Here is a 26,170-nt window from a genome sequence, read left to right as displayed (position 1 = left end):
AACTTATGCTCGTTGAGATGAGCCACTGAGAAGATTCCCCCTCCACTCTAATGCATGATTATTCTGGATTTGGAAGATACTGTATAGCAGCAGTGTAAGTAGGATGAAGGGGCACCAGGTCGATTTCCTAAGAGGCATTGTTTCTGAAAAAGCATCACTCTGATTAGAAACTGGAACTGAATGGAGGCTTGAGGAGCTTCAGGTTGGAGATCTGTCTGGAGTGGAGGTAACTGAACTCTTAAGTGGTGGGTGAGTTTGGCCAGCTAGGATCTAATAAGCAGGGCACAGCAAGGTGCTTGTGGAAGTGAGTCAGCCTGGTGAGCTGGATGAAGCTTGTAGCAGCCTGTTGAGAAACTTGCTCTGCCCACTAGGCTCTGAACCCTGTGTTTGTATCCTCTTAGCCTGCTTCATCAGTCATCTCTGAGGGAGCTAGCTGGTGAGACTGGGTCCAGAATACTAGTGGAGGTCTGTTAGGCCCTGCTGTGGGAATCTAGATGAGGAAGCCCCATGGGAAATTTGAGATCTGGTCATCTTGACTACCGTCTTGGCCTAGCTAACATGATAGGATTCCAAGTTTTATTTTAATAGGGAATGCTGGGCTACAGTAGGGGTCAGCATGAAACTTTTGCTTAACACAGGCCACTTCCTTCCCTAGCACCAACAATCAAAGGGTAAGGTGGAAGCCCTTTTGACATCTCAGCTTAGTCTCTTATTAACAATTTTTGAACCTCCCTTTGGATGTCATTGTTCTAAGCGTGGTGATTAGTTAGAAGATAATCAATCACAGGAGTCGTAATTAAAGCAAATAGCCCAAATAGAGGGCAGAAGCCAAGAGAAGGGGAGGTTACCTAAGGTCAGGGGATGAAGTGGTGGTGAATCCAAGCATGAATGGAGGTGGAACCAAGAGGCAGAAGATTTGTGAATTTGGGCTATACTTGGAATGGTGCCATGGTACCTTGTTGGGTCTGATGTCCTCACCCTCAGTGAGGTTGAGGCTACTCCATTCCTGGGCTTCTCTCACTAGGTCTCTAGAGCCAGGTTACGTGACAGAGCTGTAACCTGCTAATTGGCCTGCTCCAGCGAGGAAGGCACTTGCAGTAACCCAGGACACAGGAGTAGGTGGCAAGCCCCTAGACTCTAGTCTTTCCCATTACCCTCATTGAGAGTTTATCTGTGTCTGAGAATGTGGAGGTTGGAAGTAAAGGATAGACTCAGTGGGAAAGGCCCAAGCAGCCATTTTGAGGTGGTGGTAAGAATAGACAGTGTTATTTAGGTGGGAAGGCAGGTCCAGAAGAGACATTAGAATCCACTGAGAGAGAGCGCAGGGCAAGTACCAGAGTTTATGCCCAAAAGATCAGGCTGGGTCCTGCAAATATCAGAGAGCCATGGAAGGTACCTGAGTGTCTGCCATCATACCAAGGGGTATGTCATCTGAGCGACAACATCCAGGCTGGGCTTCAGAGCAGGACATATGAGTGCTGGGAGATGAGAAGGAAGACCTGGAGGCCATACCCAAACTCAGAGTAGGTAAGAGAAACAGAACTTAGCTTAGAGTCATAGTAATGGCTTGTTCTTAGATGCCCCAAGCCAAAAAGTAAAACAAAGACCTTCTACATGCAAAGACTTTCCTCCTGGCATCCGTCAGGGAACTGTTTCTGGAGATTGAGGTATATGGGGACCCATCAGGTTCTAGACCTTTCTCTTTTAAGGCTCCATGGATTCACCTCTTTTCCCCTCCCACTAGGACTGAAAGCACCAAGCCAGCCTTTGTTGGGGTGGCGTGGGAGCCACCACTCTCAAAATGCCAGCTTGAGTATTGTAGCTTGGCATCCCTGTAGGACTCTAGGGGCTGAGGCTGTCTGAATGGTGCTGTTTGGTTGGACAATCACCAATTCAGGGAGAACGCCTTTTCTAGGCAGGTGGGACTTACCAGGGAAGAATTGTGTTACTCTTCTCCAGAAAGCTTAGGAGAGGTGAGTGTGCCCTTTGACGACACCCTCAGATAAGCAAACAGGAAGGATTTCCCTGAGAGGTGGAGAAGGGGGTCAAAGTGCCAGTTGGAACTGGGAAATTCAGGGCTACCTTCTCTCCCCCCACTCCTGTTTCCCTCTATCCCACTTGCCCACTCATCCTTCCATTCTCGGGTGCCTAGCTTCATGACTCCATCTGCACTGAGCAGTTTTCCTGCTGTTGGATAGTGTCAGCAACATTTTTATCAGCTTGTGAAGCAGGCAGGGCTCACGGTCCTTGAGTACATAGACACTGCAGAGTGGCTGAATCTTTGAGAAAGGGTAACCTGTGTAAGCTCTGGCAGGAGGGTATTATCATAACATCCAATTTGGAAGGTAGAGCCATGGCACCCTGTGGCTGACCCACCCAGAGCTCTAGCTGAATGTTCATGGGCTTCCCACTTCCAGGCTCCCTTTCCCTAAGGGCCTGGGAAGTCTAGAGCAGGGCTGAGCTAGAGTTTCATATTGTCCATCTATGCCCTGGAAAAAGGAAAGGCTGCACATGGCTTCAGTCTGTCCAGGTACGAGGATGCATGAGGACCTATGTCCCTTGTACCTGCTTCCAGGGAATCATGGTTTCCCTGTTCCTCAATCCCCAGCACGTCCTGATTCTTGACTGTTCCTGAGCACCCCATCCTATCCACGAGCCACCTGGGAAGCTAGGGCCTGGGTAGCACCAGGGAGATGAACAGAAGTGTAAATTGTGTGGCGAGCTGCCAGCTCTGAGGTGAAAATGAAAAGTCTTGGGGCAATGGCAGCAGTAGGCACAGCAGGCTGGGGTGCCAGGCACAGCACCCCACCTCCCCACCCCACTCCTTCACACTTCCCCCCCTCTGCAGTCTTCCCCAGGCTCCTACCCAGGTCTGGCCATGCCTGCCTAGCTCCCCTGTCATACTCTGCCACTTAGGGGGCTCCCAGGCTGACCCTGGGCTAAACCTAATTCTAAGAAGGTCTTGTTTTTTTTTTGCTTCTTTGTGTCTTTCTAATTTGTTGACTGGCACACAAAGAAGTGGGCTGTCCTTAGTGAACTTTGTTTACTGATGTTTATGGTAGGCCTGTCCGTCATCTGTTCTTTTGTGGTTTTCCACATATGCAATGCCTTGTCTTTAAATAATGGTATTTTTGTTTCTCCTAGTTCCTCTCTTCTCTAGAAATTATCTGTTCTTCTTTATTTTATAATTGGAGACCCTGAGGCCCAGAGAGAAGCCACCTACTTGTCAGTAGCTTAGGCTAAGAGTCTAGACACCTACATGGGGCTTTCCATGCCACTTCTTTTGTTTTTCTCCCTCTCTGACCATCTTCTTTGCTTGCAGTTTTCAAGGCTGTGGGCAGAGGTAGGATGAAATGAGGAGGGACAGGGAGGGGCGGGGAAAAGGTACTCTAGCCCTTCAGTAGACTTTCCCTGCTGGCTTTGGGGTTCCCCAGAACCTGACACAGAGCTTTAGGTTGTGAGCTAGAAGCTGTTTGTGAAATCTGGTGGAGATTGGGATGGGGGGTGGCTATGGAAAGGGAAGTTGACGGAAGTTCCTGGGCAGAATAATAACAATGTGCTATATTCTAGCTGCAGCCTCCCTGCTGTGCCTCCCCCAAGCACTTTGCACATGCAGTGCAGACCGGCTGCCTGAGGGATCTCCAGGGTCTGAGCCCCCACTTGTGTGGACCTCTGTGTGCAGGCGGGAGCCTCTCAGTGTCTATGTAATTAAAAATGAGCATGCATCACTTCCCCCAGCAAGGAGAAGCTTCCACCTCGGGTGGGATGCAACAGCTGCTGGGTGGCTGTGTGACTGCATCTTTGTCCAGAGAGGTGAGTAAGAATGGGCAACAAAGGGTGAACAAAGAGGCCCACTGAAGCAAGAGGTAAGAAGGGTATACCAGGTAGAACCCATTTTTTTATGAGCCCAGAACTTAGATAGTAGATATACGGTACAGACCTTGACTTGCACCCATGACTTCTCCATTTGGGGCATTTACCACCTGGCACTAAGTAGACCTAGTCCCTGAGCAGCCTGGAGGTGGGGTTCTCCTTCGGTTTCTAGCCTAGCCTGGCTGTTTCTGTTCTTGCCCTACCACACTTCTAGCTGAAGCCAATACACAGGCTGATGTACTGAGAACAAGACACAGTATATTCAGATCCTTTCTTACCTCCCTACCCCTGAATTCAGAAAGATCTACCTGTGGGTCCTGAGAGAAAACCTTGGCCCATCATACCAGCCCAGCATCTTGTGGGAGCCCTGGGTAGTATGGGCAGACACTTGCCCCTACCCAAGAGATGGGCTTAGCCTGAGGTGAAGAATAAGTTCCCAGAGTGGCTGAGATACCCTCAAGATGGTAGCCTTGTGTAAGGTAGTGGGATGCTCTGTCTTTTGTCTCCCAGTATTTGGGTGTTAGTGGAGGGCATAGTAATAGTGGGGGATATGTTGAAGTCTCCCTTTCTTATTTCCATTTCTAGAAGGCCTGGAGGTGTGTCTGAAAGACTGGCACTCCTGAATCCAGTTTCTATCAGTTCCTGCTAAAATCTTGGCATGGCTGCCTGACTTCTGTTATGTGGCATAGACTGTGGAGGTCTGCATCTCTTCCTCCTTTCTAGAGGACCTGATGGTCTGTGTGTGTGAATGAGATGCTCTAGGGTAGGAGTTGTCAGATGACCAATAGCCTCGTGACCAGGAAGGACTTTTTGTTTTGTTTTGTTTTTTGTCTGGCATTGTTTCCACCTACTTTTTAGTCTCTTGGGATGTGGTATTCCAAGGCTGATTGGGACTTCAGGCCTGTCCATGCTCCCTTTCCCAGCAATACGAGGCTCTTGTGGCATTGAGCTGGTGTCCTTGGCCATTGGCAGTCTGCTCTCCCAGGGCTCCCTGGGGCTAGCTGAGGGAGAGGCAGCTGGCTTCACCTTCCTCCAATGATTTTCCAATATTTCCTGCCTCATCGGCATGCTGTTTGGGCAGCAACTCCTGCTGTGTAGTGAGGACCCAGAAGCCAGCCCATGGCTACCCTCTTTTTCCCTGGAGGCTGCACCTGTCTAGTTTTGAAAAGGCTTATTTTCCTGCCTGATAATTCAGGGACAGGGCATATGCTGGTTCTGACCCCTTTCTCTTTTATCTCTAGTTCTCATTAGACTCATCCTGCTTGGTGAGCAGAGCACAGAGCTGAGAGTGGTCTCCCAGGAAGGACAGCAGGGACAGCTATAGGCCCCTTCCTTGCCTGAGGGCTAAGGTAGAAGTTTTACCCTTTTGCCTTCTACATGCCCCTTCTTTTCTGATTCTGAGTCTGAATTTTGACAGGACCCAGTATGTGTTTTTAATGGTTTGGGGTTGAGCAGGCAATGGGATTTTAATTAGCTTTATGCCAGGTCCTGTTAGGTAGCAAGGAGTGGGCCACTGCTGGATTCAGGTCTGAAACAGGCCTGGGCAGTTAGTGTTCTACTCCCTATGTAGGAGGCTGTGAAGAGGTAGGGGTGGCAGAGAACTATAGCCAGGCCACAGTTTGCTCTCCATCCTCTGTCTCCCCCTTCTCTCTGTTCTCCCGATGGCTTTGAGATGAAGGCGATGGCAAGGATGGAGGATGCAGTTTCCATGGTAACAGGCTGTCCACAGCCAGGCAACTTCAGAGCTGGGCTCTCTGGAGGAGGCAGATGCGCAGAGCAGCCACAGAGATGCCTGCCAATGAGGGGGCTGGCAGAACAGGTGGCACAGGGTGGCTGTCTGGTGCTGCCCACCCTGATGCCCAGCCTAGAAGAGAAGAAAGAGCACTACCCCCTCTTCCAGAAAGGTTGGGAGGTAGCATAAGTTTGGTAAGGGTCAGGTCTGGGTGGGCTAAGAGCCTCATTGTCTCTGGAATCTCTGAATGGACACAGACTTTACTCTTGCTCTTGAGGTGGCCAATTGGTCATTCTGATGCTGCCAGTTGAACCTCTCAAATGCTCAGAGTATGGTAATGTTGGTGAATGCCATGCTCTGACTGTATTTGGGGACTGCTTATTTTTAACTACTAGGAAAGGAACTGAACCTTCTAGGAGCTCCCATGACTTGGGCAGTCTGGCTCACTGTGTTGAGTGAAGCACAGGTTTGGCAAGATACCTGTCCTCAGGTGCTGGCTTTGGAAGAGCCCCAGAGCCGAGTAGCTCCTATTTTTTTTTTTTTTTGACAGTATGGTCTGTTACTTCCCTGACAGTGCATTGTCCTCAGACTCCTCCTGAGAACTGAGCCTTCAGTAAGCATGTCCAGAAACAAAGGCAGCCATCAAAAACAAAACAAAAAGCTAAAATATATATAGAGAGACGACATGAGACTGGATATGGAGGAGTCCTGGAGAGCAACCAGACTGGCATGAAAGAGAGTCAACACTAGTAAAAATAATAACTGTTTCACTGACCTTAGAAGCATCAGGGCTAAGATGCTTCACTCTGTGTTTGGATGCATGGATACTCAGGAGGAAAGGCTTTCCCAGAATTACATATGGAGATTGAATCTGAGCTACCACTGACCTAGGCTGGACCACCTACCTCCACCGTGCCTCCTGGATACTCTCTCTCTGTCACTGAGGGTCCTAGCTGGGTCCTCGTTTCATACTTCTTACCTCTATATTTCCCCTCCATGAGTTCTTTTTAATTGGAGGAGGTTCCTCAACCCCTGGGTTGGCCAGACAGGCGGACAAGTGGAGTCCTGGAGTGGCTTCTCTTTCCAGGCGATAAGTCTCTCATTACTGTTAAGTGGAAGGCTCATTTTAGAGCTCACGGTGAGAGCCTGGCAGGTGCTATAAATAGCCATGTTGTGAAGGTTGGCGGGTGAGCAGTGACAGGGCAGGGGCCTCACAGTTGTCTTGGTGGGTAATTGTGCTCCATCACAGGAAAGGGAGGGCTGATTCTAGATCGAGAGACACTTGCTCCCTGTTCTGGTGGTTCCTGCCTGCCTCAGGGCAGCTTTGGCATATGTCTGCAGTTTTGACACACTGGGGGATAAGAAATATTGGTCTGTCCAGGCAAAAGGGAGTGGAGTGCCTGTCAGAACTTGGGGCCCTAGAAGTTGGTACTTTAGCCCACTAGGTGGTAATGTTTAGTTCCATCCCCATGTCATACCTACCCCTCTAGCTCAGATTCTGCCTCTTCTTCCTTTGGCAGAAACCCTGGGCTTAGGTGTAAGGAAGTACAAGAGCCCTATTTGATAGTTTCAGAGTGTGACAGACCTAGCCATGGGAATGTGGTAAAAGCAGTTTGTAGTAATATGTCCATGTACAGGGGCTGGAGGCCCCAGCTTCAGGGGCACTGACCTCACCCAGTATCTCTGTCATTCAGCATTGTCCATGGAGAGCGGGGATCAGGCCACAAAGTTCTAAGATAAGAAGTCAGATAGGTCAGATCTTGACTTGAGTGCCTAAGGCCATACATAGTTCATGGGGTTCTTGTCTCCTGTGTTCTATGAGGCCAGCTATTTAATCCTAGACATACACATAGGATTAGCAGGGCATCTGACTTAGAATGCTGATCTAAGGATTCTCCATCATTAGACTGCTGCTCCTAGATTGTAGAGTCCTGCTCTTAGAGGGCTCCTCATGTGCCTCCTTCAGTAGAGGGTTAAAACTTGGAAGAGGCCAGGCGGTTGTGGTGCACACCTTTAATCCCAGCATTTGGGAGGCAGAGGCAGGGGGATCTCTGTGAGTTTGAGGCCAGCCTGGTCTACAGAGTGAGTTCCAGGACAGCCAGGGTTACAAAGAGAAACCCTGTCTCGGGAAAAACAAAGCAAAACAAAAACAAACAAAACCTTGGAAGAAATTGGGATGAAAAGCACGGCTAACTCCTCCAGAAGGAACAGGCTGTTGACAGTTCCCAGGGTTCCCATGGGACATGTTGGTCAGGGCCCTGAAGTGCTTATACCACATTTTGCAACACTGGCAGGAGCGGAAGCTGTGTGCTCACCCTCGGCTGGAGATCTACCTGCAAGACCAGATCCATTTCATGTGCCCACTGGCACGGCAAGGAGATTTCTATGTGCCAGAGGTGAAGGAGACAGAGCGGAAATGCCGGGGGCTTGCAGAGGCCAGTGACAGCCAGATGGATGGCACAGGTACCAAAGGTGGGAGAACTAGGGTGGAGCCCTACCTGGAGTCCCTCTTCTGTGCGTCTAAGGACACAGTTGAGGAGACTCCTCTGTCTAGGGAACTGGCCTTGTATGTGGACTCTCCTTGGCAAAGGAGGGAAGGTGATACCTTACATCAGGATCCACATGCAGAATTGCCTGTTCTGAGACAGGCACATCCGCATAAATGTGGATTCACACATTCCAGGTAACGAGGCCCTGTCTGAATTCCCTTCAGATGCAGTAGTAATTCTAGTAATCCTAGGCAGTCGGGTGGAAGTCGTCTGGGTAGGGCTTATCTGGAAGTGAGACTGGCCTAGGTCTAAAGGTAAGAAAGGAAGTGAGGTGTTCTCCTGTCTCCAGTATAGGGAGGGCTTCTTGTAGAGCCCTTGCAACCAGAGCCAGCCCATGCTGGTAGCTAGATTGCCCTAGGCATAGACCCACAAGCCATTTGCCTGTTTCCACCACCCCGCCATGATCTCGTGTGACACTCATGGACAAGGAACTCTGTTGGTAACATGTCATGTAATCCTAGGGGCCCCAATTTTTGGCTGTTCTGTTAGGTGACTCATAAAGTCTAGGGGTGATAACAGGGCTGTGGGGAAAAGAACTGTCCCTCTCCTTTACTTCTCTGGGAGTCTTTCTGCCCATCCAGTCTTCAACAGCCAAGGTCACTCTAGAGAGACATGTGTTGGCAGGGGCTGATGCAGGGAGGGTACTGGGAGGCAGTCTCTTCTCCCTTGGGGCTTGTGTCCAACATAGTTAACTTCATCTGCCACTTAATTACCTCCATGGGGTACTGCTCCCTTCTGTTTGGTAGTGCCCGGCAGATACTCTTTGTGCGCCTACTGTGGGCACTGGACATGGCACAAGGTCAGCAAGCCCAGGCATCCCCCACAGTCGGGAGGAGGAATGACTTGACCTTCCTACAACCTTCCTCTGCTTCCTGCCTCCTTGGCCCACCCACCCCAGTTCCCTTCCCTCCCAAACACTGCCTGCCAGGACTGTTAAAGGACGGCTTGGCACTCACTACATACAGCTGGCTGCAACCACAGCTCCCACACCCCTGAGGTCCTTGGCCTGTCCTCCCCACCAGTCTGCCCGCCTACTCCCTACTGTGGGTGCTGTGGGATCTGCCCACTTCTGACAGAGGCTGTCCTGACTCCCAGGGCAGTCACTCTCCAGGTGCATGCCACTTACACAGCAATGCATGGTGAGTGCCTGGCCACCCAAGGCTTGGCCTGTCCCTCCTTGCTTCCCTGCTGGGGCCCTGACTTGGACTGGCAGGTGAAAGGGGGTGATTAGCTGCCTTGTGCCTGTTATTACATTGATGTATTATTTAGCTCCACAGAAGCGATGAATATTTGATCTCGCATTGGCTGTTGGCAGAGGAAGAGGGAGGAACTGGGTAAAGGTAGTAGCTTCGCATCCCCTTGCCTAATAGCCCTGGGAATGCAGGTGCTCCTTTACTTTGCCTGGGGTCCTCTTTCAAGGGACACAGGCTCTTCAAAGGGACCTCCTCCCATATGGTTGTACCACTCCCTCCCTTGGAGAGCTCCTTTGTAAGTAGTGTCCGTCTGTTCCCAACAGCCGTCTTCATTTGTTGTTCCGAGCCTGGGCTGAAGGAAGCTGGCTTCTGACCACTCTTAGCCCAGGAGTGGGAAGAAGAGGCTGGTCCCTACACCCAGGGGTCTTGGGTGAGCCATTAGTGGGTGGGTAGATAGCACTTGACAGTAATGGGGTTGGGGAGAAACTACCCCCCTCCTTTATGCCTGTCAGCCCTTCAGCCCTTGGGACCCTGATCAGTGTGAGTGAGTGGAGAACTAGAGCCTGCCCCAGGGTCAGTAGGATCACCCATAACTCAGGTCTCTTCTGGCATGCGACTGGGAGCCACACCCAAGGCCCAGGGAAAGGAGGGTCGGGGCCAGCAGTCTTGCACTTCCAGGGCTCAGCTCACCTTGCTAGTATGGCCCAGAAGGCAGAATAGATTAGTGGAGCGGTGCCTTCTATTGTTTGCCCTCACTGCCCTAGGCCCCAGCTGAGGCTCAAGGACAGCTCTAGGCCAGTGTAAATACCAAGCAGTCCCCATCTGCTCCAGGCTCCAGGCCTTATTACCATGGAGACAGGCGCTGGGTGAGCTAGCCCACCCTCACCTTCCATCAGCTTTGACAGCTGTGTCTCTTTACTTGCACTTTGGATGAGGTGTTGGCCGTCTCCCAATCTGGAGTCCTGCACACAGTAGGCCCGCACTCTTTGTTCCTTAGCATCTTCCACTTGCATTCAGTGCCTCTGGTTGAGATGGACCAAGAGGTTGCTCCTGGACAGGGTTTGCAAAAGACCACTTACTTGGAGGACATACAAGGAATAGAAGGGGCAGATTAAAAAGCGTCAGAGGTTGTAGTGGGGACATGGTGGGTAAGGGTTCCCCTGAGTTCACTCAGGCATATGAGGAGAAAAATCCTTGAAACGCCTCATCCTAGTGCTCCTCTCCCTTTTGACTGGGTGAGTGTATCTCCAGAGTTCTTCATCCTCTTGCTTCAGCTCCTCCTTTATGTGGTGATACAATGTGGTTAGAGGCAGAAGCCAGCTGATGTCCTGAATATCTCTGCTCCTTGGGGGAGGCCTTTGTGGGGGTGTGGACTGGAAAGTAGTTCTCTTGGTCTTTTCTCCAGCCCCCTGCCTCTTGGGCAATGTTCTGTAGCTGTCTCTGGACAGCCTGGAAATGAATGGCAGAGAAGACACTATTTGGGTCTCCTTTGTTCTACCCTCAGCTCCTCACCCTCGGGCTGAGTGGCCCTTAATGGATGTGAGGGTAGGGGTCAGTGGCTTTGTACAAGTGCAAGGAACAGGAGGTAATTTAGGGTGGGGAGAGCCATGTACGGCCAGCTGCTCCTGTCTCCTGCTCTCTTCTTCCACCCTGCAAACTCCCTTGGCTCCATCAGTGCAGCCCCCAGCCAGGGCAGAGGGCAGAGGGCAGCTGGAATGGGCCTCCTGAGACAGGGTGGCTGTATTATTCATGAGTGGACGACACACGCTCATTTCCTGAGCTGGTGGTAGAGCCCTTGCCCTGACCCTGAAGGAAGGTACACTTGAAGATATGTGGTAGTTGCCTAACCACTGCTCCCTTGTCCTGGCCACAGGAGCTGACACAAGTGATGCAAGTTCTGTAAGCCTGGAGGTGCGCCCTGGCAGCCGGGAGACATCAGCCACCACACTTTCTCCTGGGGCAAGCAACCGTGGCTGGGATGATGGTGACAACCGCAGCGAGCACAGCTACAGTGAATCGGGTGCCAGCGGCTCATCTTTTGAGGAGCTGGACCTGGAGGGTGAGGGGCCCTTGGGGGAACCTCGACTGAGCCCTGAAGCCAAGCTTCTGGGGGTTACCCGGGAGCTCAGCACCCCTGAGAGGGATGAGGAGTAACCACAAGCCCTCGGCCCTCTTGTGGTGCGTTTGCTAAGGGACTGAGCAAACTCTCCAGCCCCCTTTTTCCTTGACCTGCCCAGCTTGGACCGGAAGTACCAGGAGCCTGAGTTCTCCTACCCCAAGCCTAAACCTCCTCACTGCCCTTTTGGCTCCCAGGGACAGAGGAGCCAGAGACTGTTATCTGCACCAGCCTCTTGGGTTGCTGACTTTTTTGCAGACTCATTGGAGCTTCCAGAACCCAGAATAAAGTGAATCACTTTCTTGTTTCACCTGGATTTGAGTCGTGCATTTGTTCTATCTTGTGGAGTGTTTGTGTATAGACTGGGATTGGGCTGGAGAGGAAGGAACATGATTGAGTCCTCTGGTCAGAGGGATATTGGAGGCCCTTCATTCATTCCCTGTTCTGTCACCCCAGTGGAGAGTCACCCCTGCATTGCAGCAGCCCTGAGGGCTCTCCTAGCTACTGGATAGCCCAGCAAGGAGTGCCCTCCAGGTTTCAGGAGTAGGGAACTCAGAGACTCTGTCTGCACCCAAGAAATGCCTTTGTGTGTGTAGTACCAGTGTGCCTGTGCTCATGCCGGGACCTTCTCAGCCGGTGAAGACATCCCTGCTGGGCCTGCCAGTGCCTTTGTTCCTGGGCATGTGTATACCATAGGGGAGGCTGTGTCCATGTGAGCTTCAGGATATGACTGTGGTTGGACATGGCTGTACGTGTGTGAGGATGGCTGTATGACTATGTGTGTATGTTGCTGTTCCTTCTGTTTATGTGGTTGCATTTATATACACATTATATATGTAAGGCTAGCTAGATGGAAGCATTTACATAGACCTTCTATAGACTGTTGGTGTGTTCGTGTGTGTACGGTTATATGTTTGTATGTAAAATTGTGTGCTTTACTCTGTCTCCATGTATAAAGCTATGAGTGTAGCTGTGTGTTGGGGCGGGCATGTTTGTGTGAATGTATATCCATATGTATGTACTGCTGTCGCTATGTGGCTAAGTATGTGTGTACTTGTATGTATATGTATGTACACAGATTTTTGGGTGTTGTCCACGTGTATAGTTATGGCTACATTTATATATCTGTAGCTGTATACCTAAGTACAGCTATGACTGTTTGGTGAAATATGTCCTTGTCTGTGTGCCTAGCCAGGAGCAGGGGCTACATAGCTGAGTGTCATCTGTGCTGCGGTGGGATATTGCAGCTTGCTGGCTGCAGGCCATGTGGTGGGCTTCTTGTGCCACTTCTGTGACATAAACGAGTGTAGAAAGTGCCGTGTCTTTGGTGAGGCTGCCTTGGTGAGTGGGCTGGAGGTATGGCTGGGATATCTGCAGCCTCTCACCTAGGCACCCTCCTGCTGTCCTCCCCTCTGTTCCAAGAGCCTGGCCCATCACTCACTCACCTCAGGGAGCAGTCTCTGTGAGCCAGCCAAAGGGTGAGAGCAGCCGGTGGCAGAGCTGGATCTGGCAGACAGTGTGTCTGTCTCCCCAGCTTCGTCTGACAGCTCCGAGCCCTCATCCAGCGACCACCTTCGTCTCCCATTAGTGGTTGGGCTTGTTTGTTTGGGTTCGATGTGTCTGTTTTGTTTAAAAGCTGTGTTAGGGGCATCCGGTTTCTGTGTCCAGGGAAAAGGCCTCTCTGTCTTCCCCCTCTTCCAAATGCCACATGCCCATGAAGGGAGGGATGCCTAAGGGGCTTGGCCATGGCTTTTCATCTGCACATATCTGAGCTTACCTTGCTTCCACTGACACCTGTGGAAGGCAGGTCAGTGCTGGAGGGCTAGGTAGGAGGAATGCTGTGCCCTGTTGGGTGTATGGATGCCAGGGCCAGACAGGACAAGCTCAGAGGCCAGATCTGAGCGCAGACTTCCTCAGATCCTCCAGAGCTTTTCCACCACCCCCTACCCAGGGGTGTCCTTCCCCATGCTGCCGTGGGAGGGAAGAGTCAAGAGCATCTTAGAGCTGTCCTCCCTCCGCTCAGGCTCCAGCTCCTACGCAGCAGCCAGTTCTTGGAGCCTTCCCTCAGCCACCTCCCCTTCTAACCCCCACTCCCTGCCCTTCTAACCCCTAACCTGGACCCAGCAGGTCCCTCAGGGTTAATCCCAGCCCTTTGCCCTGAAGCCCGTCCACCCCCATGGCCTGACACCTTTACGGTAAATGCCCTTTGCACATAAGAACAGAGATTCATGGGGGAGGGGCAGCAGCTTTAAAGGTCATCTACGGGAAGGAAGGGGAGGCCCCATCCTCTGACCTCCCCCTCCTCCTAATCTTTTCTTCCTAGTGACTCAGGCCTTAGCTCTTATATGGGGCCTGACTACTATGTAGACTGAGCTGCCGTCACTGGGTAGAAAGAAAGGTTGGGAAAACATCAAGCACCCCACCTGCCTCCTATGTACCCCTTTACCTATCTATGCTCCAGTGTTACCTCTCAATCCCAAGATCCACCTCTTAGTCTGTGGCATATAGGAACCCGTAACAATATTCTCACTGTGCGAGCTCAGTGATCTTCCCCCAGCCAGTGCCTCACACCCTGCTCCTGCCGGGTCGAGTCTGACTGAGGGGCAGAGGGGCCTGAGAGGCACCTGCTTTAGCGCAGAGTGAGAGCGCCCGGGGATTCAGCACCACACGCTGGACAGCTCCGGGCCCTGCGGATCTGTCAAGAGCAGGATCTGCTGGAGGCTGCTGGAGGCGCTGGGCTAGGAACCCAGGAGAGGTCCGGCAAAACGGGAGGTACAGGCCGAATTGGGGCGGGGGGGGGGGAAGGGGGGTGGACCAGGAGTCCGGAGGAACGGAGGAGGGGCCGGGGGCGGGCCGGGGCCGGGGGCGGGGCAGGCCGCGATTGAAAGCGGCTGGGCGGGCGGGCGGAGAGCGCAGAGCCAGCGAGAGAGCAGCAAGCGGGAACCGGAGCCCCGCGCCAGAGCTGGGCGCGCCAGGTAGGGTTAGCCTGTGGTGCCGTGGCCACTGCCAACCTTTTTAGCCCTGACCCCACATACCGGGACCCCGCGGGTCCTCGAGTTCTGGAGCATTCTGACCGAGGCATCCAGGCAGCGCTTTCTGGGAGCTCCAGGAAGCGGGAAGACCGTCCTGGGCACCCCGCCTTTCTTCCCAAGAGAACGCACGCCCTGCATCGCGCTTCCCAGTTCCTCCGGCTTCACCGTCCTCTAGTCCTTCTTTCTGTCTGTGTCTCTGTCTTTGTCTCAGCCTCTAAGATTCGCTCGCCTTCTCAGATTTGTGTGGTCCTGCCTTTCGGCTGGACTCCCAGGTTCTCGCCCCTTCTCTGCCTCAGCTTCCATCAGGGCCTCCCCTGGGTTTCTGCCCCATCTGTGTTAGTCTTCACCCCTGATTCTCTCTCCTGTTTGCTGGCTGAGCTGCTTCTTTGGGCTCCCAGGCTCCCAGTTCCCCTGCCCTGGCACCAGCAGAAGACTAGTCCGATGAGAAGCCTTAGTCTTTGTGGCCAGGACGGGGGTCCTTGAACTAGTTGCTGTCCTCTTAAGCTGGAGTTTCCTTTCCAATCTCGAAGAAAGATGTGCCCCTCTCCCAGTCAGCATGATCTCAAGAGCCTGCCTTTGTAGGGTTGAAAGGTGGATAATTAGGATGCAAGCTAAGAGGATGGGAGGGGAACTCTAAGGCTGGCCAAAGGCTGAGAAGGCTAAGGCTGGAAATGATAGTTGTGGCCTTGGAGTGAGTGAAGAGAGACAGAGACGCTAAGTCTCCAACAGCTTCCCGTGTAAAGCTTGGGCATCTACAAATCAGCTCCACCCCTGTTCAGAGGTCTTGCCAGGTTAATTGTTCCCCACCTGTGACACACATACATCCACATCTATTTCCTTTGCTGACTTGAGACCTTTAACTACATGGTACCTTCTCCGGGGTCAGTCCCCCCTCCTTGCTGTCTCATTGCCCCGAGAGTCTCCATTTCTTTCTCATTCAGGAGGCTTGGGGACTGGCCCTTTAAGAACCAAAGTCTAGGACTCTGGGTGTTCCCCCTGGTCTTCAGTTTCTCTTGGGCTGGCAACTATCCCATAGGGATTCTTCACTCCCTGTGATGGATCTTCCAGTGCCCCTGCACTGGAAACCCAAGGCTCAGGATGGGAGCCAGGCCCCTCAGTATGTAACTGCCATGACCTCAGCCACTACTGTATGGGTCTCCTAGGAGGTTAGCATAGGCCCTTTGGTTTATGTAGGATTTGGCAATGGAAGGATCCCCTACCCTCTGCCTGGGTCCCCACTCCCACCCTGCCTGCCCTTTGCTGAGTTTAGTAGGGACACCAAGCCCATCTCTAGCCAAGATTAGAGCAAAGCTGAGAGACAGACCTATGGGGGTAGGCCAGGAGCTTCTCAGCATAGTTAGTGACATCACCCTCCTCATGACTCCTGAGTGCCTGGGAAGGGTATGCAGGGAGGGACAGAGTCAGAGGGGAGGCTGGAAATAAAAGGGGACAGCCACACTCTGGTTCTACTTTTCCCGTTTGTCTGTCTCTCTATCTCTCTGCAGGAGCTGGCCCCTCCTCATCTCTCTTCCTGTCTGTCCTTTCCTGGCCCCTGTTTCCTCCTCTCTTTGCCTCTGCTGAGCCCATCCTCATTCCTTGAAGACCCTGGTCTGCTGGACCTAACCATCCCCTTTGGGGCCATGGGATCACTGCTTGGGTTTCTGGCACTGCTGCTGCTGTGGGGTGCTGTGGCTGAGGGCCCGGCCAAGAAGGCGCTGACCCTGGAGGGGGACCTGGTGCTGGGTGGGCTGTTCCCAGTGCACCAGAAAGGTGGCCCAACAGAGGAATGCGGTCCTGTTAATGAGCACCGTGGCATACAGCGCCTAGAGGCCATGCTTTTTGCCCTGGACCGCATCAACCGCGACCCCCACCTGCTGCCTGGTGTGCGCTTGGGCGCTCACATCCTCGACAGCTGCTCCAAGGATACTCACGCTCTGGAGCAGGCACTGGACTTTGTGCGCGCCTCACTCAGCCGTGGTGCTGATGGTTCACGCCACATCTGTCCTGACGGTTCCTATGCCACGCATAGCGACGCTCCCACAGCCATCACTGGTGTCATTGGTGGCTCCTACAGTGATGTCTCCATCCAGGTATGTAGAAATCACCCAAATGGGCATTAGGAAGGGGGGCTGGGAAGGGTGATCCAGCATTCCTGACGAGCAGGGACTTTCTGGATGGAAGCATTGGAAGGGTACCAAGCATCATCCTTTTAGTAGTTTCTTACAAAAGGGAAAGAAAGTTCCCTGGCCATGTAATACGGTCTGTTTCTAAAGATTGTGTAAGAGAAACTCCTCTCAGGGAGGGAGAGGAGAGAAAACAGAATCATCCCGTTACACACGCACACACACACACACACACACACACACACACACACCCTGATAGATATTAAATGTCCCCAAAGCATTACTCGGTAGCCTCTGAAGTCAGTCTCAGGACTGAATCCTGGCTCCCCATCGTACTAATTACATGACTCTGGGCAGATTCTTTTTTCTATGTCTCAGCTTCCTCTTTATTAAATAAGATTAATGACACTTTCTACTTTTACATCTGTAGTAGAAATTTCATGAGGTGAGTGTGTATCACAGGCCCTGGCAGGTCATAAGGGCATAGTCAATGTGCGCTGCTGTCAGTATTAACCCATTTTATAGGAAAGCAAGAAAGCAGGTTCAGGGGGAAGCGGGTCATAAATCAATGCGGTAGCAAAAATGAAGTGTGAAATCAGGGCTCCCGTCTAGTCTGCCAGGTCATTTCTATCTGGGTTCGCAGGGTAAACAGACAGAAGCCCGGAGCAGCCAGAGAAACGAGGTGAGAGTGTAGAGGAGCTTAGCCTTCGGTCTCCATCAGGTGGTGCAGACTAGGAGGGAGGAGGAAGGCTGGGGACCCCACCAGCACACTCCTTCTTCCACAAGGGGTCAGCAGAGGGTGCCCCGGCTAGGCTTCAGCTGCCGATCCAGCAGACTTGCCACTGCGCTCTAGAATGCTGGCCTCACTTGGCTGCTTTGGCCTAGCTGGGATCTTCCTCCTTACTGACTGGGTCTCCCCACCCATGTCCTCTCCTGTCGGTGTCCAGTATAGATGCAGAGAGATCACAGCAGAACTTGAACCAGGGCTGGGAACTATCTGGGGACCTTGGTGAGGGTCTCAATTTCCTTAGGAGACGTTATTGCCATTGAAGTGCTACTTAGCCCCCTGACCTGGGATGATTGTTTAGGAGAGATGAAACAGAGTCAGGAGCTGTAGGACCCAGTGGAACCTGTCTTTGCTAATCCCAGCTAGCGGAGGTGTTAGTGGCTGCTTAGGTGTGGCCATGCCAGCATCTATGTCTGTAGTCCTGGCTTTGACAGGGATGGGTGGGCAGCCTCCTGTGACTGTCTTCAGGGGACTCTGGGGTACTTTACCAGCAACTCCCTTTCCCACGGTTTTCTCCAGGGCACCATGCACGTGTCTCCAGAAGCACAGTCGCCTCCTTGCCATCCCAAGCCACCTTTCTCTAGCAGGGCCCGTCCTTCAGGGTCAGGCTGCTTTTTTCTCTTGTTCTGCTCAGCAGAGGCCCAGCCTTTAGTCCTTAGATTATGCTGGCCCATTAATGATTCCCCCTCATCCTAGTCCTTGAACATGTCACAGATGGTTTCAACTGCTCAGCAACGTGCGACTCAAGCATGAGAACCCAAGGCTCAGGGGGATTTTTGTTAGAGGGGTACTGACGACGAAAATGTGTGAGGAGCTATTTGAGCTCTAGGCCACTTGAGAGCCTGTATCCCAACCCCGGGGTCTTGGCCCTTTCCTGTAGGACTGAACTTCCATTTACCCACCATCAGCGAAGCTCTCAATGGACCCCATTCCCGTGGTCAAAGGTTAAGAAATGGGTGCCAGACACTCAGTAGTAGAGCAGGGAGCCGTGTTCAGGCTTAGGCACCCACCTGAGACCAGCTTGAGCTTCCTGGGCCATGGACCCTTGGATCTAGGCCTTTCTTCTGGGGGTGACATTTCTCCAGCCTCTCATGAGATTGGGACTTAAGAAGGGCTACCTACACCAAACAAAAAAGAGAGATTGGCATCTTTGAGTATCCCAGATGCCACCCACTGTCTCTCTCTACTTATGCAGCCAAGTGCCAACCTCTGTCCGCCCCAGGCCTTCCTTGGTTCAGGTGCAGCTCATGGCCATGGCTGTTCTCCCTCTGAGTCCCTTGGGGAGGAGACAAACCCCTGGTCCCTAGGCAGAAGACACATCAAGTTCAGACTCATAGATAGGGAACCCTCACAGGTAACCTGTGGACACTTGGTTCGAGGATTCCATAGGTACGGGGACTGACTCTAGCGCTTGTTTAAACTGGTCTCTGACCTTTTCTCCATGTCTACCCTTGCCCAGGTGGCCAATCTCCTGCGGCTGTTTCAGATCCCACAGATCAGTTACGCCTCCACCAGTGCCAAGCTGAGCGACAAGTCCCGTTATGATTACTTTGCTCGTACTGTGCCCCCTGACTTCTTCCAGGCCAAGGCCATGGCTGAGATTCTCCGCTTTTTCAATTGGACATACGTGTCTACGGTGGCATCTGAGGGTGATTATGGTGAGACAGGCATTGAGGCCTTTGAGCTGGAGGCTCGTGCACGAAACATCTGCGTGGCCACTTCGGAGAAGGTGGGCCGTGCCATGAGCCGGGCAGCCTTCGAGGGTGTGGTTCGAGCCCTGCTGCAGAAGCCCAGTGCCCGAGTCGCTGTGCTCTTCACCCGGTCTGAGGATGCCCGTGAGCTGCTTGCAGCCACCCAGCGCCTCAATGCCAGCTTCACCTGGGTGGCCAGCGACGGCTGGGGAGCCCTGGAGAGTGTGGTAGCAGGCAGTGAAGGGGCTGCGGAGGGCGCCATCACCATCGAGCTGGCCTCCTATCCCATCAGCGACTTTGCCTCCTACTTCCAGAGCCTGGATCCCTGGAACAACAGCCGGAACCCCTGGTTCCGTGAGTTCTGGGAAGAACGATTCCACTGCAGCTTCCGACAACGAGACTGTGCAGCCCACTCACTGCGGTCTGTGCCCTTTGAACAGGAGTCTAAGATCATGTTTGTGGTCAACGCCGTGTATGCCATGGCCCACGCTCTGCATAACATGCACCGTGCCCTCTGTCCCAACACCACCCACCTCTGTGACGCCATGAGACCTGTCAATGGGCGCCGCCTCTACAAAGACTTCGTGCTCAATGTCAAGTTTGACGGTAATAGCTCTGGCCAGTGTCTGCTAGTCTGATGGCCTTCAGGTTTTATTTCTTGGCTAAGGAGACGTAGGAAGTAACAGAAGGACATAGTCAGGGGCTGTGCTAGTTAGGACAAAGGGACCGTAAGCAGAGGACCCCAGCTGGAGTCAGGACTGAGGTTCCACTTTTTTGAGAATGTTCCAGAAAGTGTAATCTGGACTGGTCCTGATTCTAAGATCCCTGGCTACTGCTTGGACATTAACCTCTAGCTTTTGCCTCTTTATCTGGCCAGGGAAACCCAAGAAATTCCCAGACAGAGTGAGAGTCTAAATCAGGGTAGGTTGAGGGTGTACCACATGGAAGATATCCTATTTAGGTGAAACTTCTATTATTAATCTTGATGGGTTTTGTAAACCTATTTTTTTGTTTTTGTTTTTAAATAAGGTCACGCTATATAGACTAGACTGGCCACAAGCTCACTGTGTGGCCCAGCATAGCTTCAAACTCATGGAATTCTTTTTCCTCAGCTTCTCAAGTGCTGGGGTTATAGTATGCACCACCACACCCATCCTAAGCTTGATTTTTCTACCCAAAGTAGCCAAGTGTTCTCAAAGAAAAAGTTTTAAGAAGAGCAAGAGCCTCAGAACCACTGTGCTTGGTTTCAGGAAGACTCTTTGAGGGTGCAGTGGGAGAAGCCACCAGAACTGGCACTTAGAATCTGGTCAAGACAAGAGGACAGTTGTCTTCAGCAATAGGCTGATTCTAGGATCTCTGTGGGTACCAAAGTCTAAGGGTGCTGATCCCTTATCTGAAACATCATAGAACTTCCAAATAACCTTCACTCATCTTCCTGTTGCTTTAACTGATCATCCATATCCCAGGAATCCAACTTGGGTCATCAGGCTCGAAAGCAAGGCCTTTATTTGCTGAGCCATCTTACCAGCCCGTAACTGAACGTTTAAAGTAAATGTTTTTGCTAGTTGCAATGGCTCATGCCTCTAATCCCAGAACCAGTGGGCTGATGCAAAGGGAGTGCTATGAACTCAAGGCCAACTGGGCTACAGAGTGAGACTCTCAAAAACAAAAGATACATCAATTTTTTTCTGGTTTGGAGTTGGCCAGCTCTGTAGCTGTGGAACCTGTGTTGAAAGTAATTCCACTAAGATCAACACCCAGAGTAATCATAGGATCAGGCAGGGGTTTGAGCTAGAGCCTGGGGTCTCATGGAGTTGATGCTGGAGTTTTTGCTGGGCCTGGGTGTAATTTGTGGTTGTGCAGAGTGGAAGAAGCAGGGGCTGGGCAGATGCCAATCAGTACTGCTCACTTATGAGGCCCTCGGCATCTCATATGCTGGCTGGAGCCCTGGTTTCTCACTGGATCAAGGGTGGCTGTAGTTGTGCCTCTAAGCCTAGCTGGGTGACAGGAGGCTATAAGGGGACAGAAAATGGCAGTGGTTCTTCTGTGGAAGGCTGTGGGCAGGTGGCCACTGTGGTTGGGATTCTGTTTTACAATGGACCAGTTAGTACTAACTGGGGCTGGAATGGGTGTTGCAACTAGAGACCGGGTTTGGCTTTGGGATCTCTGTTAAGTTTTTAGGAGAGAGCAATGTTGTGTGTTGTGATAAAGTTAAGAGCTTGAAGTCTAAAGTCTACGATTGGGTTTGGCAAGTCATAACAGGATTGGTACGAGCCCATTTGGGGCTTAGGGTGGTGAGAACCAAGGTTTGATGCTGGAGTCTAGGGTTATAGTTTGTTATAAACCGTCTTAGAAAAATAGCTGGGGTTAAAATAGGCTCCAGTGTCAGAATGAGGTAGCCTTAGCTCCGGGGTTCAGGTTGCATCTGAGGGTGAAGGGTGAGGTCACATCAGAGTAACACACCATTCTAACCTCTTCTCTCTTCCATCTCAGCCCCCTTCCGCCCAGCGGATACTCACAACGAGGTCCGGTTTGACCGCTTTGGTGATGGAATTGGCCGCTACAACATCTTCACCTATCTGCGGGCGGGCAGTGGGCGCTATCGCTACCAGAAGGTAGGCTACTGGGCAGAAGGTCTGACCCTGGACACTAGCCTCATCCCATGGGCCTCCCCATCAGCCGGCCCCCTTCCTGCCTCTCGCTGTAGTGAGCCGTGCCTTCAGAACGAGGTGAAGAGTGTGCAGCCAGGTGAGGTCTGCTGCTGGCTCTGCATCCCCTGTCAGCCCTATGAGTACCGGCTGGATGAGTTCACCTGTGCTGACTGTGGTCTGGGCTACTGGCCTAATGCCAGTCTGACTGGCTGCTTTGAGCTACCCCAGGAGTATATCCGCTGGGGTGATGCCTGGGCAGTGGGACCTGTCACCATTGCCTGCCTAGGTGCCCTGGCCACCCTCTTTGTGTTGGGTGTCTTCGTGAGACATAATGCTACACCCGTGGTCAAGGCCTCTGGTCGAGAGTTATGCTACATTCTGCTGGGAGGTGTCTTCCTCTGCTACTGTATGACATTCATCTTCATTGCCAAGCCTTCCACGGCAGTATGCACCTTACGGCGCCTCGGTTTGGGCACTGCCTTCTCTGTCTGCTACTCAGCCCTCCTCACCAAGACCAATCGCATTGCTCGAATCTTTGGCGGGGCCCGGGAGGGTGCCCAGCGGCCACGCTTCATCAGTCCTGCCTCACAGGTGGCCATCTGCCTGGCACTTATCTCAGGCCAGCTGCTCATTGTTACTGCCTGGCTGGTGGTGGAGGCACCAGGCATAGGCAAGGAGACAGCCCCTGAGCGGCGGGAAGTAGTGACATTGCGCTGTAACCACCGTGATGCAAGCATGCTCGGCTCGCTGGCTTACAATGTGCTCCTCATTGCTCTCTGCACGCTCTATGCCTTCAAGACCCGAAAGTGCCCGGAGAACTTCAATGAAGCCAAGTTCATTGGCTTCACCATGTACACCACCTGCATCATCTGGCTGGCTTTCCTTCCCATCTTCTACGTCACCTCCAGTGATTACCGGGTGAGCCGTCTGTTGCAAACTGGGAGGGGGTGGGACCCTGGAGCCGCTCTTTCCTAGGATCTCATCTTACCTACTGTCAACTCTAAAGTTTCAAGAAGCCAAATGGTGAGCGGTTTAAGGGAGAAAGAAAGCTTGGAGAAATGCCCAGGGAGGTGGGAACTTGGGGTGTGGGGAGAGGCCAGGACTCTGATGCCATCCCCTATCCTGAGAAGAGCTGGGGCTGCAGAAAAGTGTTCCTGAGTGTAGGCCCTGCCTCGTTCCGGTGAAGGTCGTCTCCAGACGGAGGAGGGGGTGATCAACAAGTGAAGAAAAGCAAGGGGAGGGGAGGAGCCGCAGGAGGAGGGCTGAGGAAAATTAAAGCAGGTGACAACTGTACTCCAGTTGGTGGCTTTCAAGCAGCAGCTACTTCAGAGGAGATGGCCTGGGAAGGTCTCTCTGAGGAGGTGGCAGGTGAGCTGAGCTCTGAGTAATAAGACGGTTATCTTGGTTAATCCTCATGACTCAAGTAAGTCCCACAGCTCCCCTGTTTAACTGATGAAGCAGAGACTCGGGGAACCAGTCCCAGGCTCCACTCACTCAGCGTGGGAGTCCAGAGCAGGGTCTAAACTGGTGGTCTTAACAATGAAAGGAACTGGGAAACTATGGCAAAAGCCCTGTCGTGGGTCCTTTCCCCAAGGCAGAGGTGTGGGGGTGCACCGCTGGGGGCGGGGGGTTGCTGGGCTTGGCTTCTCTGCTTGCACCTGCTGGACCACCTGCTTGGGTAGTGGAGGCCAAGGCTGGGGAGGGAATCTGCTCTGACTCAGCCTGTATTTGCATATGATTTGCATTTGCATGCCAGTCATAGGCAACTAAAGACTCACCAGAGATTCACAGTAGTCAACCATGCATGCACACACTTGTGCACAGACTCAAATGCCTGCATATGTGAAGATGCCTACACGTTCCCTTATACACGTACAAGTGTGTGCACACACATCCTGGCACACGCAGAACACACACAAACCTTGTCCACGGGTACATCCCTCTCCTCCCACAAGCATGTGAACATACTCCTCTGCAGACTCATTACCACACACATACACACACACACACACACACACACACACACTGATATGCATGCATCTACACAAATGTACTCCATACCTGCACGCCTTGCATGCATTCATCCCTATGCACACACACACCCTTTCATGTTCACAACACAGCTAGAATCCTGGTGTGCCTCGGGAAACGAGAGCTGGGGCTGGCACTGGGATTGTGACCATCCTCCTTTGAGGCTTTCCAGGGGACTGTTCAGGGGAAGCTTACTATTTTTCCTTGCCTCAGCCTAGGGAGGGGTCATAGACCCAGGTGCTTGGAAGAGCCTCTGTGACCTGCGCCTGTTCATTCACAGGTACAGACCACCACCATGTGCGTGTCGGTCAGCCTCAGTGGCTCTGTGGTGCTCGGCTGCCTCTTCGCACCCAAGCTACATATCATCCTTTTCCAGCCACAGAAGAATGTGGTGAGCCACCGGGCACCTACCAGCCGCTTTGGCAGTGCTGCCCCCAGGGCCAGCGCCAACCTTGGTCAAGGTCAGCATCCTAGACCCTCCCCTCCTAGGCCTCCTCTCCTGCCTAGCTCCCAGGCATGAAGTCCGCTCCCCAGGCCTGGACACATGGTGGATGTTCACCTCCATAGCCCTATTTCTCCTGCTGCCTCTTGGGGTGAGTCCCAACCTCTGGTTACCTTTCCCTAGGGTCTGGATCCCAGTTTGTTCCTACTGTTTGCAACGGCCGTGAGGTGGTAGACTCAACAACATCGTCGCTTTGAAGATCCCAACTCCTGCCCTGACATGGCTGCTCCCAAACCCGGTGTAGACCTCTCCCACGGCCAGGAGGAAGTTGGCTGGAGCAGTGCAATAGCGCCCACCCCATGCCTGCCCCTAAAGTCACTTACCCACCTACCGAGTCCCCAGCCCTTTAGGTAAGAAGCCAGGGTCCTTAGCTGGGGAGCCTCTGCAATGGCCACTAACTGTCCTTGTAGCTACACCCCGTGTTTGCCAGGCCTGGGACTCCAAGGGGAGAGTCAGTGTCTACTGTACTCTAGAACAATGTGGCTGAGGATGGCAGGCCCAACCCCCGTCAGCAAAGGTGCTTCCAGTCCAGCCCCTGCCCAGGCCTTTTTAATTTTTTATAAGTTACTCTGGGATGGAGAGGATGGCGATCGTGGGGATCATCCCCTCCCCCTCCCCTCCCCGCCCAGTAGTTTGTCCCGTGGTTTATTTTGTATTATCTGTAAATAAAGTGTCTTTATTTAAACATTTTTGTTTTATTTCATAGACAGGCCCTCATGTATACCAAGCTGGCCTCAAACTTGCTGAGTGGCTGAGGATGACTGTAAACTTCTGGCTGCCCGCCTCCACATCCCACAGCCTGGGATTACAGGCGTGCAGCCTTATGCCTGGTTCTTAGGAAGGAATTTTATGTGTGCTAGGCAAGGCACAATGCTGCCAATGAGCTACATTTCCAGCCCATGTCTTTTTATTGCTAATTATCAGTGTGGGGGGGGTGTGAGGGGTGTGGGGGTGTGTGTGTGGGTATGGGTGTGTGTGTGGGTGTGTGTATGTTGCCTGGTTGTAGCGTTTCTTTTTTGTCTTTGTTTTCTGTTGTCGTTGTTGGGTTTTGGGAGGGGGAGGGCAGGTTGAGTCAAGGTCTCTCTACTCTCTTTGTGGTCCTTGGTTGGCCCAGAGTTCACTATATGTAGACCAGGCTAACTTTAAACTCAGAGAGATCTACCTGCCTCTGCCTCCCAAGTGCTGGGATTAAAGGTGTACGTGTAGGTCTCCTACACCACATGTAGTGCTCACGGAGGCCAGAAGACAGCATCAGATCCTGTGGGGCTATAGTTACAGCCATGTAGTTGCCATGTGGGTGCTAGGAACTGAATTTGAATTCTCTGAAAAAGCCCCAGGTACTCTTAACCATTAAGGCCATTTATTTATGTTCCTTTGATTGTTTGTTTGTTTAAAAATAACTCTGACTTGGGGGCTCCCTTCCTCAATCTTTCCAATATTCATTCTGCTAATGCACGTTCACCCTGGGCTGTGCCCAGTGCTAGAGCCTGGCAGCCACCAAGGCAGACTCAGCACTGCTGTTGGGTATAGAGACTGAAAAGGAGTCAACTGTCCCTCTTTGAAGGGGCCATTGAAGACTGATCAACACCCTCTAGAATTATCTGGTCCTCTAGGACGCTTTTCCTCAGAGACCCAACCTACAGCACAGTGTGGGAAGTGGGACACAGACAGTGGACTTTTCCTGACTGGCTGACTGGAATTTGGACAAGCCAGAGCCAGGGTGAATGTATGATGCGAAAGGGAGCCAACAACAGGCCTGGGACTGAGTATTACTCGTTCACAGGTATGTACAAAGCCAGACGGGAGCTTCCAACGAGGGGGTGAAGCAGGGGGATGCAGACACTGGGCTGGAGAGGCCATCTGTGGATGGGTCTGGCATGAAGCCGTCAG

At 52.4% G+C, this 26,170-nt stretch overlaps 2 protein-coding genes across 13 annotated transcripts in view; both read left to right on the top strand.

Annotated features, from left to right (window-relative positions):
• Positions 1-11,773, top strand: part of Tex264 (testis expressed 264, ER-phagy receptor) — a 29,350-nt gene extending 17,577 nt beyond the window's left edge. For 9 of the 10 annotated variants that reach the window (XM_040740211.1, XM_040740202.1, XM_040740204.1 and 6 more), the window contains 2 exons: positions 7,900-8,077; positions 11,221-11,773. In XM_040740211.1, coding sequence (XP_040596145.1) covers positions 7,900-8,077; positions 11,221-11,501 — 459 coding nt within the window. In that variant the 3' untranslated portion in view covers positions 11,502-11,773. The remainder of the gene's footprint in view (positions 1-7,899; positions 8,078-11,220) is intronic. The other variant, XM_040740210.1, reaches the window with a different exon arrangement.
• Positions 11,774-13,789: 2,016 nt separating this feature from the next.
• Grm2 (glutamate metabotropic receptor 2) lies at positions 13,790-24,965 on the top strand. 3 transcript variants are annotated; one of them, XM_040739971.1, is made up of 6 exons: positions 13,790-14,235; positions 16,001-16,585; positions 18,865-19,702; positions 21,590-22,665; positions 24,059-24,239; positions 24,404-24,965. In XM_040739971.1, the coding sequence occupies exons 2-6, from the start codon at positions 16,136-16,138 to the stop codon at positions 24,475-24,477; spliced, it is 2,619 nt and encodes an 872-aa protein (XP_040595905.1). In that variant the 5' UTR covers positions 13,790-14,235; positions 16,001-16,135; the 3' UTR covers positions 24,478-24,965. The 3 variants fall into 3 exon arrangements, with proteins under 3 accessions (XP_040595905.1, XP_012972372.1, XP_005074924.1); XM_005074867.4 differs by lacking the exon at positions 13,790-14,235 and adding an exon at positions 14,374-14,438; XM_013116918.3 differs by lacking the exon at positions 13,790-14,235 and having other exon boundaries at positions 14,370-16,585.
• Positions 24,966-26,170: the final 1,205 nt, after the last annotated feature.

Source organism: Mesocricetus auratus, unplaced genomic scaffold, assembly GCF_017639785.1.
Source record: "Mesocricetus auratus isolate SY011 unplaced genomic scaffold, BCM_Maur_2.0 Super-Scaffold_100691, whole genome shotgun sequence".
NCBI classification, from domain to species: domain Eukaryota; kingdom Metazoa; phylum Chordata; class Mammalia; order Rodentia; family Cricetidae; genus Mesocricetus; species Mesocricetus auratus.
Note: the sequence above shows the minus strand (reverse complement) of the source record. Positions and strands in the feature narration are given on the sequence as shown.

What these genes read in the sequence shown, in the direction of transcription:
- Grm2 (XM_013116918.3), top strand. Translation starts at nt 15,899, where the DNA reads ATGCAGGGAGGGACAGAGTCAGAGGGGAGGCTGGAAATAAAAGGGGAC. An exon ending in GCTCAATGTCAAGTTTGACG is followed by an intron (nt 19,703 to 21,589) that starts GTAATAGCTCTG and finishes CTTCCATCTCAG; the next exon opens with CCCCCTTCCGCCCAGCGGAT. An exon ending in TCACCTCCAGTGATTACCGG is followed by an intron (nt 22,666 to 24,058) that starts GTGAGCCGTCTG and finishes GTTCATTCACAG; the next exon opens with GTACAGACCACCACCATGTG.